Consider the following 11985-nt stretch of genomic DNA (forward strand, 5'->3'; position numbering starts at 1 on the left):
AATTTTTGATTGTTTAAGAATGTGTAAGTTTTCCTCACCTTGCCGAATTAGGAAGTACATCCCCTTTGTTTACCCCAGATAATGGATCTACCTATTTATTTTTCATAAGATTGTCGAGAAGGTTCTATCAAAGATTTGGTATAAATTTAATGGAAAGGAGGACGTGTCACTTTTCAATAATGGATTCCGAAGTCATTGCCTTCTGAATTTGTGGGGGGGAGGGGGGGCCGATGACGTCACTCTATTTCTAGATGTAATTATACTAAAAAGTAGCTTTGAATGATAGTAACACGTTTATAACCAATTGAAAGGTATATGTGGATCTATTCGTCGGAATAACTCCGAGGTTGATTTTGGAATTGTACATATTTACGAAGTTGCATTCAGGGACTAAATAATTATTTTTAGTTTTTATAAAAAATAAAATTTAAAAAAAAATGTGTCCGGTGAAAAACGGGGGGTGCGAAAAAAATGAGTCTCCCCCGGGAAAAGTATAAAAGGGCAATCAAATAAGCCTTGGGCAAATTCTAAAAAAACCACCTGATTTATAAGAACATACACTACACTCATTTACTTACCAGTACATGCTATAGCATAATTAACAAATACACACAATGTCATCATTCTTATCAACTGGACTTTTTAAAGGATTATTAGCTGGATTTATTGTTCCTCCTATAGTTGCTAAATTTGTAATTATTCCATATATGGTTGATCCAAATTTCTTAAAAGAGATTCATTATATTCAACAAGAAGTTGAATATGTTGGTTGGACTGTACGTCATTTACAAGAAGATAATGGATTTAAAGAAGAGGATATGTATCGTCCTGCAAGCTTTGTCAATCATCAACAAGTATAAACAAATTATTCAAATTAGGGTTAAAACTACAAGGCGTAATGGGAAAATAGAGACATGGAAGTGAATATATATGTATATCTGGTATATATGTATATAGGTTGTATTGTATATTTATATTATTATTAATAAAAGTCATTCTAGAAGGTTAAAGTCTATTCGTCTTCTTCTTCCTCAACCAGTCCCTCTTCATCAAATGATTCATCATCATCATAATCATCATAAGATGATTCAGAAGGTTGTTGCTGAAGATATTCCAGTTTGAATTCCCTACTAACTTGAGACGCTTCCCAATTACTAACTTGACTTTGATCATTCAAATCACCTCCAGTTAACAGACGAATTAATTTAAGTTTTGTTCCAACACTAAGATGTCTAAATTCAATATGATCTCGTTTAAATTCACCAATATTAGGTGAATGACCAACACTTTGTCCAACTCTAACCAAAGTTTCAACGCATACTTTTGAATTTGTTATTAAATCTTGATCAAATTCAAATAATTTCTTTTCAAATAATAAAACTATAGTAGAACCTCCAAATTTAAAATATCCAACTTCATCACCACGATGAATTGCGTCTCCTTCTTTCACACTTAGAATAATTGATCCAACCATCATTGCTCCTACAGCAACCATAATGACGGTTCCAAAATGTTCAGTTTCAATTGGGATAATTGATCTTATATTCTCCCCAAAAACATCCAATTCTGACCTAATAGCCATGGGGTTCACTGTATAATATTCCCCTTCTATAAGTTTGATTTTCCCAATTTTACCTGACACGGGAGAATGAAATCGATGATAATCTTGAGGTGCCAATCTGAAAATTCCCAAAGAACATGCTTCGGGTTTATAAAAATCAGATAAATCGTAACCACCGCTAGAAGAAAGATCCCCATTGAATAATTTTGCAATTGAGAAATTCTTCCCCTTGATCCAGAGTTGAGTTGCTGAAGAAACAGTATCAAACACAGCACATCGACAATCAGCTGGTGACAGGACAATTTTTGGATTTTGTGAATCTTCAATTATACGAGCTCCAGGTTTTAACTTCCTATAAAAGAATTCATTAAATGTGGAGAATTCATTTGGATCTTCAATCATACAATCATCCAAATTTAATTTATGAAATTTTATAAATGAAGCAATATCAGCCTTCAGTTGTGGTTGATCGAATTTTAAACCTTGGCGGAAACTTAATTTTCGAAGTAAGATCCTGACTCTTTTAGTACGGGCTTTATCTAATCCTTTATAAAGTAATCGAATCCCTAATCGAACGTATACTCCCATTTTCTCTTCTAATATTATACCTGTCATTCTATCTTGAACTAAAATATTTGCTGAGTTCCCACCAAGGGTATATTTCCCATATGTTAATTTAATAAATACTTTAGTGAACCATTTCTTTGTTGCTTGATGAGGAGAAACAAATGAAGATACTAATAGTTTATTAACAATGCTCCAATCTTTTGATGCACAGATTGCAAAATGAGTGACTATATCCAAATCTTGTTTCTTTCCAATTCGTTTTTTATTACATATTGGACATGTTTCAAATTCAAAAATCTTTTCATTATTTGAACCCCCCTTATTTACATAATTCTCTAATGAATCAATAATTTCATCATGTGAAAGTAAATCACCTCCCCAAATCAGTTTATCCAAATTCTTATAAAACTCATTCACAAGGTCATCACTATTTGTACACCCTAGCGTATCCAACAATGAAATTAATTCAAAATAATCATAAGTATCATCACCATTATCATTTAAATTATATTGCTCCAACAATACTCGCCAAAATTTCCTTCTTAAATCATGATAAGTTTCAAATCGAATTCTAATTTTTAATTCTGGTTTATATTTCCCTAAATATTTCACATCGGCCAAATCTAATGCTAGGGACATAACTCTAAATTTCGAAGTATCAACATATGAATCAATAATTTTCTTCTTCTTAATACTAAATCGTTTCTTCTTGACTGTTTTTTTAATTAAATTATCATCATCGATAATTCTTACCGATAAGTTCAGTGGTGATTCATGAGCAGTTGTAAACCCTTCATTTGAAGCTGAATTACTAGTATTAGTATAATAATTCTTAAATAGATCCAAGCTTGGACCACTGGAATGTACCATTGGTTGTACGGTAGCATATTCAGTTAATTCACGTAATGGTAATGAAATAGAAGCAACTTTATCATGAAATGAAAATCGATCTTTATCTAATACCGAGAATTGAATACTATAATTACTTTCATGAGGTAACATTTCAAAAGCAACTCTTTCATTAAATGTTGGATTTAGAGTATGTCTTTGCCAACTTGTTCTAAAAGTCTTTTTACCAAATGTTGCCACTACAAACGGGTCCATATCAAATGTAGTTCTAGTTAAGTTTTTCATTGGAGGTAAATCCAGACATGAAATAATTTCAATAAATACAACCCCAAGTACCGATCGTTTACTTAATTCAAATTTATTATTAATGAATTTATTTTTAGCTTTTAATTTTAATTTCCGAAGTCTTCTTGATTTTGGATGGGGTGGTTTATCTTGATTATATGGATCATTGGGGCCCATTGAGCTATAATCACTTTCAGTTGCAAGGATTTCAGCATCCGTAGATAGAAAAGATGCAGCATCTGAAGAATTCATATCTGATAACAGTCCTAACAATCTACGATCCGCAGTGGTTATACTTATGAAACTACCTGAACTTGGGATTACATCATTGTTGTTGTCTGCTGGGGTTTCTTCAATCAGGGATTCTATATCTGATATGACTTGATCCAATGCACCATCTATTGCATCTGGGTAGAAACCTTGTTCATCTGGTTTTAAGGAATTGGGATTTATATCTCGATATATCAATGAATTATACCAATGATCTAAAAATGACTCTGGTTCTTTGGTAGATGATTCACTACTAATACTGAGTTTCTTAGTTCTATTTTCCAATCCATTTGATGACACTTGTGACTCTGTTCTCTTGTCTTTTTTTGTCTTTTTAACCACCAATTCAAACGATACCAAAATTGAACCAGTTACAAAAGCATGAGCATTTCTATTTGAATATAATTTATACCATTTCATTTCAGTCTTACTTTCAAATTGTTGTTGTTTCTTGAATAAATCAACAAGAGATAATCTTACTTCTCCTAAATAATTTTTAGATCGTTTATGTTTATCCCAAACTGATAATATCAATAATTGTGAATATCCATTATGCTTTAAAGGTAATAATAAAGTATCATCCCAACTAGGTTGATTTGTATTTGTCTTTTTAGATGAGCATTTCTGAGTTTGGTTGATTTGAGCAATAAGAATTGGATTTAAACTTCGTTTATGATGGTGGCTGTGTTGATGACCTGAAGGTGGAAGTGATAACAGTTGTTCTGTATTGTTATTAGGAGATGGTGCTAAATCAGCTGCCCTAAATGCGTTTATCTTTAGATATAGACGATTTCTAGGAGGTTGTGGAGGTAATTGCGGCTGCAGTAGATTATCGGTGGTGGTAGTGGTGGTACCATTATTACCATTGATTTTAGATGATTTGGAAAATTTCATGTAATAATTGTGTGGCGGCGAGTGTATTGTAGTAGTGTTAGGTGGGAGGGATTTCTAAGTAGATGAATGATCTGTTGCTTATACCTTGAAGAAGAAATGAAAGTAAAGTGATAAACTATAAAATTGGATGGATTGTAATGGTTTATAAAAGTAAGTAGGTGATGATTTGAGTTTTCAAGTATAATTTTGCAGTTTAATTGTCTTGCGTATCTTATGATTTTTACACTTTACACTCATTTCATATCTTACTATTATTAGAATACGATAACTATGACGTCATACGATGTTAGTCCCACAACGATACATATTCCCCCATACTATAATAGAACATACACGTGCGTCTAAATGATATACAACAGATACGAAACATATCATATCACCCCTTTATTATCATGATCGTTCAATAGACTTCTTCTAGAATACTTTTCATCCAAATGTATGTGAATATTATTATTATTATTATTATCATATGTATACGCGCAATACACTATAGACTATCTAAAAGATACTGTACATCATTATATGGTACATGTAATAGTAGTAGTCATGACTATCTCATTAACATTTCAACCACTTGTTTAACACTTAATCTCTTAATATCAGTATAAGTTTGACCAGTACCAACAAATAATATCGGTACTTTAGTAGCCATTACCATATTAATCATTGCTCCAACTAAATCACCAACAGTATCAACTTTTGATATTATAAAGAAATCCAAATTTCTCTTATTACCAAATGCGTTATTAAAATTTATAGCTTGTTCAACTGAATCAGTACCAACAAGAGCTTCACCAACCATGATAATCTTATCTGGATTTGCAGCATCACCAAATTTCTTTAATGGAGCCATTAATTTAGTATTTGAATGAGTTCTACCGGCAGTATCAATCAATACAATTTGAAATTGATTAGCTTCAGCATATTCAATGGCTGATTTTGCAGTTTGAACAACATGATCACCACTTCCATAACCTTTTTCAAAAATATCAATTTTTGAAGTTGTAGTTGTTGATGATTCATTTAATTTAGTTAAATTATTAACATGAACTTTTAATTGTTCAACCGCTCCTGATCTAAATGTATCACATGCACAAATTAATACATTTAAATTATTTTGTAAAAACCAATAAGCTAATTTAGCTAAATTAGTTGATTTGCCAACTCCATTAACTCCAACTACTGATATAACATATGGTCTACTACCAGGAATTGACCTTCGTTTAATATCATGTAATAAATCTGTTGAAACATTTGGTGTTAAGATTTTAGTTAATTCTTCAATTAAAGTTTGTTTATAAATTGCTAATGTTATATGTTTTTGATTTGATAATTTTGATTTAATCTTTTCAATTATAATTCTTGAAGTTTGTGGAGCAATATTCTTGGAAATTAAATGATCATTAAATTGCTTTGAAACATCTTCTAAATTAATTGAACCACCTAAATATGATGTAATCTTGGAAAAGAATCCTGATACTTTAGTTGATTCTTGTTGTTGTTGTGTAGTTTGGTCATCTTCCTCATCTGATTCATTTAAGATTTCATTTAATTCATTAACTAATACCAATCCATTATCTTTAATAAATGCATCATCATCAATTTTCATTTGTTCTGATTTGGAAGTAAGATTGTCATTACTTTGATTATTATTTAATTTAGAATAATCTAAAGCAGTCGCTTGATCGTCTGAATAATCAACCATTTCTTCACCATCCCATTTTCTCATCTTCTTTTTAGATGATCCTTTATGAGCTGCTGCTGCTGCAGCTGCCATGGCACCTCTTCTTGGAGTAACAGTTCCACTAGTATTAGCACTATCTATAACACTGGTAGGAGTAGCTACTTCTTGTTGTTTCAATTTCATCAATTGATTGAATTGATAATCTAATATCCCTTTTAATTTATTATTACCTTCATCATTATCATCTTCTTGTTTTAATTTATTAAATACTTTTAACATTTCTAAGAAAGATTGTTTAATCTTTTCACTATCTAAAGTTGTAATAGCATCAAAATATAAAGCAATATAAACATTAGCCTTTTTATAACTATAAAATCGTTTATTATTAATGACTTTAGTTAAATAATTGACATCTAATTCAATTAATTGAGTTTCATTAACAATTGATGAAATAAATTCATTAAATGGATTAATCTTATTATTATATTGATAATAGACTTTACCTGATGTATCAAATATTATAAGTGATTGTGACATGTTCCTTTCCTATCAATTGTTAAGATATTACTAATTATTACTTTTATTTAAGTCTTTATTAAGTCTTTCTATAAGAAACTTATTGATTGAACAATATTTAAATTGAATGACTTGGAAAATTAAACAATCAAATAAATAAAATTAAAAAAAAAAAAAAGAAAAAAATCAATTTTCTCTTTAAACTTAAAATTCCTTACTCGTAGTAAATGACGACACCTTCTTAGTCACTCTCTTTCCATTCAATTCTTATGAAATCTAATTAAATTAATTAATTAACACATTCATTTAATTATATCAAGTACAAAAAATGCAAAAAGAAAGGAAATGGCGTCACAGACAGGATTCGAACCTGCGAAGGAAAATCCCAACGCCTGAACCGCTTAATAGCAGGGCGTCGCCTTAACCACTCGGCCACTGTGACTGGTTTTTCTGACTTTTGAAAATTTGGGGTCACCCGGATATGATTTGGATTTTCCCATTTTTGACGCGTTTCTCCGGGGATTATTGGGATTTTGAAGATATATATGAAAAGTATATTGATTGAAGTTTGTTTATGTCTAGTAATAATGAGAGGTTGGCTAATAAAAATAGGTGGATATTAATTTGTGTGGGTTTTCGTAGAAATTTTGCAATAATTCGTTGTTAAATCTTATGTAATTACCACGGTAGTTTAAAACATTGTTGCTTAGATTACTTTTAGATAAATGTATTGAGCTTACTCGCATGAGTAGTACTTAAAGGCTTCCGTCGCTTGTTGTTTGAATACACATTAAAAGTTCTCATATGACTTTCTTTACCATTTGTTTCACACTGTACTTGACATCTTAGCCTTTCTTAAATTTCTTATTTTCATGATAATGAGCAACATCAGTATCAAAAAGGGCACCGCATTCCAAATACTTATATACAATGTAACATAGTCTTGAAAATTCACTCCACGCAAGTTGCTTAACTCTAAACTGAGTTACATCACATGTGTTACTTTGAGAGCGTTCATTCATATTTGGGACATCAATAAAATTGCAGTCAGAAATCACCGTATCGTTATGAATTTCTATTTCAAAAAGAACAATCTTAATCTTATGTTCAATGGTGATATCTCTGCTATACCATCTATACATCGATCTAGTTGATTTTGCAACAGGTCTCAGACGATTTAATTTGGCTCTGTATTCTACAAGATCCGCTTTGGTTTGTTATAGATTTCTAAATCCCTTTCATTTGACATATTCTAAAAAGTTACTATAAACATCTTATAGAATAAATGATTTAAGTATATTTGTCAATGTTTGTAGTGAAAACTGTACAACCACTCCAATTAATTGGTTGCAAATAATTCAATTAAAAATTGGGAAAAAGTACACGACCCAATTAAATATTTTTTTTTTCACATTCAAATTTAATTACTACGATCGATTTCACTCATAGTTTACATTTCTTCTTCGTTATTGAATTCAATCAGAAATATAGATTCAACTAAAAGTCATTTATAATTATAATAATAGAATCATATTTTAGAAAAGATTGATCTATTCATTCCTACAACCATTTAATTCTTAGTAATTTATCCAAATACAACTTTTTAATATACACAAAGTAACTTATAGACAATACACTTACACACCATGGCATACTATCAACCAGTAAATAACAACAGCAACAATCCACCAAACATGCAGTTCTACCAATCAAACTATTCAACCAATCAAAATACATACTCACCTCAATCAATGCATACTCCTGCTGCAACAAATACTATGGGAGGTGGTTTGGGTGGTTCAATGATGGGTGGCAATATGGATAATGGATTTGGATCTCAATTCGATATAAGTGGGACCATGGGTAATGGAGAATTAACTAGTGGATTATTAGCAGCATTTGGTACCAGTGGATATCCTGGTGAACCTCCATTACTAGAAGAATTAGGAATAAATTTTCAACATATAAAACAAAAAACCTTAACTGTTTTAAATCCTTTAAATCAAAATATTAATAGTGATATAATGGCAGATAGTGATTTAGCTGGTCCTATATTATTTGTATTAATGTTTGGTACTTTATTATTATTTGCTGGTAAAGTACAATTTGGTTATATTTATGGAGTTGGATTATTTGGTACAATAAGTTTACATTATTTATTTAAATTTATGAGTAATGATACTACAATTGATTTAGTAAGATCGGCTTCTGTTATTGGATATTGCTTATTACCTTTAGTATTGATTAGTGTATTTGGGGTTGTTATTTCATTGGATAATTTATTAGGTTATTGTTTAAGTATTATTGCCGTATTATGGTGTACTTATTCTGCTAGTGGATTCTTTGTTGCAGTATTAAAATTACATAATGTTAGACCATTGATTGCTTATCCTTTATGTATGTTTTATACTGTGTTTGCTCTAATGGCAATCTTTGTTGAAAAGTCTGTATAGCNGTATGTTTTATACTGTGTTTGCTCTAATGGCAATCTTTGTTGAAAAGTCTGTATAACCACACCCTTTTATAGAATATATTAACCATATTAATTTCCATACTCTCAAATGAAAAAAAAAAATAATTTAAATTTTTCAATTTCCGTCTTTTTTACTCTTTTTTACACTTCCGTAACTATTGAACAATTGAAGCAATTATGAATAAACTAAGAAGTAGTCAGATTCTGCTTCTTCTTCGAAGAAGTATTCGTTTCTATTCAACTAAACCAGTTTATACAACCACTCCCATTTTTTATGTCAATGCTAATCCCCATATTGGCCATCTTTATTCCATGGTATTGGCAGATACTTACACTCGATGGAATAAACTCGACCCAGCCAAATCAGCATACTTCTTAACAGGTACTGATGAACATGGACTTAAGATCCAATCTGTTGCTGAAAAGTTGAATACTGATCCTAAATCATTAGTGGATGAAGTTAGTCAAAATTTCAAATCTTTAGCTGATTTAGCAAATGTTAAATATGATCGATTTATAAGAACTACTGATAAGGATCATGTGGAATTAGTTCAATGGTTCTGGAATTTGATGATGGATAAAGGATATATTTATAAAGGAACCCATAGTGGATTATATTGTGTAAGTGATGAAACTTTTTATCCTAAAAGTCGAACTATTGAAAAACCTGATGGTAGAATATATTCAATTGAAACTGGGAATGAAGTGTTTATGTATCAAGAAGAGAATTATTTCTTTAAATTATCAAAATTTAAACAAGATTTATTAAATCATTTACAACAGAATCCAAATTTCATTAAACCAAAAGAGAAATATGATTCTGTAGTTAAAGAACTCCAAGAAAATGAATTGGAAGATTTATCAATCTCTCGTCCATCCACTAGATTAAAATGGTCAATTGAAGTCCCCAATGACCCTACCCAGAAAATTTATGTCTGGTTCGACGCATTATTAAACTATCTAACCGCATCCAAATTTCCTCAAGGATTCACTCAGGATTCAAATAACAATTACTCTACCAGGGGAAAACATCTGGCCACCAACTCACATAATCGGAAAAGATATCGTCCGTTTTCATTGTATATATTGGCCAATTTTCTTAATGGCTGCCCAAATAGAATTACCCAAACAAGTAATAGTCCATAGTCATTGGTTAAGTGATGGAGTTAAGATGAGTAAAAGTTTAGGCAATGTAGTTGATCCAATCAAATTAAGTGAATATGTTGGGATTGATTCCATGAGGTTTTTCTTGATGGGAAATTCAAATATTGGTTTTGATTCTAAATTTAGTCAAGATTTAATGGTTGAATCCAGAGACATGTTGATGAAGAAATATACCATATTGATTGCTAGAGTTGGGGGCAATAAATTTGATATCATGGAACTGATTGAATATTATCAACAAGGGAAGTTTGATATTGGTATTGATGATTTAATTAGAGAGATTAATAAGGAGGGGGATGAACTTGAAATGTTGATTGAAGTTACACACAAGTTAATAGCGGGGATGAATGAATTGTATGGAATAATGGACGAACAAATCCAAAATGAATTTGATTATAATCGGGCTATTAAGCATTGGTGGGCAATTATTGATGATGCGAATAAAGTATTTCAAGAAGGGGAACCATGGAAGTTTGTAAAACTCATCAAGAAGGGAGAAGAATCAGCAGATAAACTAGAAAAATACAAAACATTGATAAATTATTATGTCTTCTTGTCTACAGAAGCTACTAGAATATGTTCTATCTTAATACAACCAGTTATACCTGAAATCTCTGGTAAAATATTGGATAGATTGCTGGTTGATAATAGTAGGCGTAATATTGAATGGGGTAAATATGGTAAAGATTTATCATATGGTAAAGATGCTAATAAAGCAGAATTACATCAACATCCATTGACTAAACTTGAATAGATCTCAACTTGTAAATAGAATAGAACTTTCAAAAGCCTTGTATGAAATTCAGATCACACATTAGATTTGTGATACCGATTGTTGACGTGGGTATCTTTTCAGACTTCGAGACCTGAGAGGTGTAACTACAACTAATTGTAGATAAACGAGAAAAAGGGTCCTAGCCCTTAATAGAGACATTCTTTTCGTGTTGATTTATTCTCTCAATTGGCAACAATTCAACTTCATGTCCCTCTGGCGGTCCCATTAATATCGTTTCTTTTGGTTACACCATTAGATATTATTCTAGAATGAATTTATAAACCAGCATATAGATTCCTTGATGGAGCCCCAGGTAGAGGATCAGACCTTGTCACGAAGTACACAATAACCGTCAGAAAGGGTACAAAACGCGTTTTACATTATGATTGTCAGCCAGGTTGCTTAATTGATTAACTCCATTTTGAGCCCCAGAAACGGTAGAACAACAAAGTATTATATATATATTCCATTCTTATGAAGCTTACATGAGTCACTGTTTAATAATTTTGGCTAGTTTAGCTCGATTTCCATACAGAAATACTATCTTGCACATGATGGTGTCGAACATTAGATCTTATTTTGCAAAAAAACCTGAGCTCATTTAGCAGTGAAAAATCTAACTAACTGCGCCAAAACGTTGCAAGCTGAAACCAAAACTCTTAACGAATTGGGCGGGCGTGACATGGCACGTGAATATCAGGTGACATTTTGCACGTGAGCCAAATCATGTGACCAATTTCTAAATTGGAATTAATTCGACAGTCCCAGCTGGTATAGGTAAGCTAGACTTATCTCTGGATTATACTGGTCTATATCTAGATAATATATGGATTATAGCAAGAAAGAAGAAGTGCTTTCTCCTCTTTTGAAAGTATTCATATACGAGCACTTGCTGACCCCCTGAGTCAAGCATAGCCTCTGATATGAACCTTAAGATCTGGCCCAAT

At 31.3% G+C, this 11985-nt stretch overlaps 4 protein-coding genes across 4 annotated transcripts; 2 read left to right on the forward strand and 2 right to left on the reverse strand. All coding sequences in view use genetic code 12, as the record gives it.

Moving 5' to 3' along the window:
- Nucleotides 1–614: 614 nt before the first annotated feature.
- On the forward strand, nt 615–860 carry J8A68_000179 (uncharacterized protein; the record flags this gene model as incomplete). Its single annotated transcript, XM_049405501.1, has 1 exon — nt 615–860. One exon carries the CDS (start codon nt 615–617, stop codon nt 858–860), a length of 246 nt encoding a protein of 81 aa, XP_049266516.1.
- Nucleotides 861–1012: 152 nt separating this feature from the next.
- On the reverse strand, nt 1013–4426 carry PSD2 (phosphatidylserine decarboxylase 2; the record flags this gene model as incomplete). Its single annotated transcript, XM_049405512.1, has 1 exon — nt 1013–4426. One exon carries the CDS (start codon nt 4424–4426, stop codon nt 1013–1015), a length of 3414 nt encoding a protein of 1137 aa, XP_049266517.1.
- A 550-nt stretch (nt 4427–4976) lies between these two features.
- On the reverse strand, nt 4977–6647 carry SRP101 (Signal recognition particle receptor subunit alpha; the record flags this gene model as incomplete). The annotated part of the gene is made up of 1 exon (XM_049405523.1): nt 4977–6647. The coding sequence occupies one exon, from the start codon at nt 6645–6647 to the stop codon at nt 4977–4979; it is 1671 nt and encodes a 556-aa protein (XP_049266518.1).
- Nucleotides 6648–8272: 1625 nt separating this feature from the next.
- J8A68_000182 (MSM1) lies at nt 8273–11017 on the forward strand (the record flags this gene model as incomplete). The annotated part of the gene is made up of 3 exons (XM_049405534.1): nt 8273–9023; nt 9482–10178; nt 10246–11017. 3 exons carry the CDS (start codon nt 8273–8275, stop codon nt 11015–11017), a joined length of 2220 nt encoding a protein of 739 aa, XP_049266519.1.
- Nucleotides 11018–11985: the final 968 nt, after the last annotated feature.

This window comes from Hemisphaericaspora subhashii (genome assembly GCF_019202705.1).
Source record: "Hemisphaericaspora subhashii strain CBS 10753 chromosome Unknown scaffold142, whole genome shotgun sequence".
In the NCBI taxonomy this organism is placed as follows: Eukaryota; Fungi; Ascomycota; class Pichiomycetes; order Serinales; family Debaryomycetaceae; genus Hemisphaericaspora; species Hemisphaericaspora subhashii.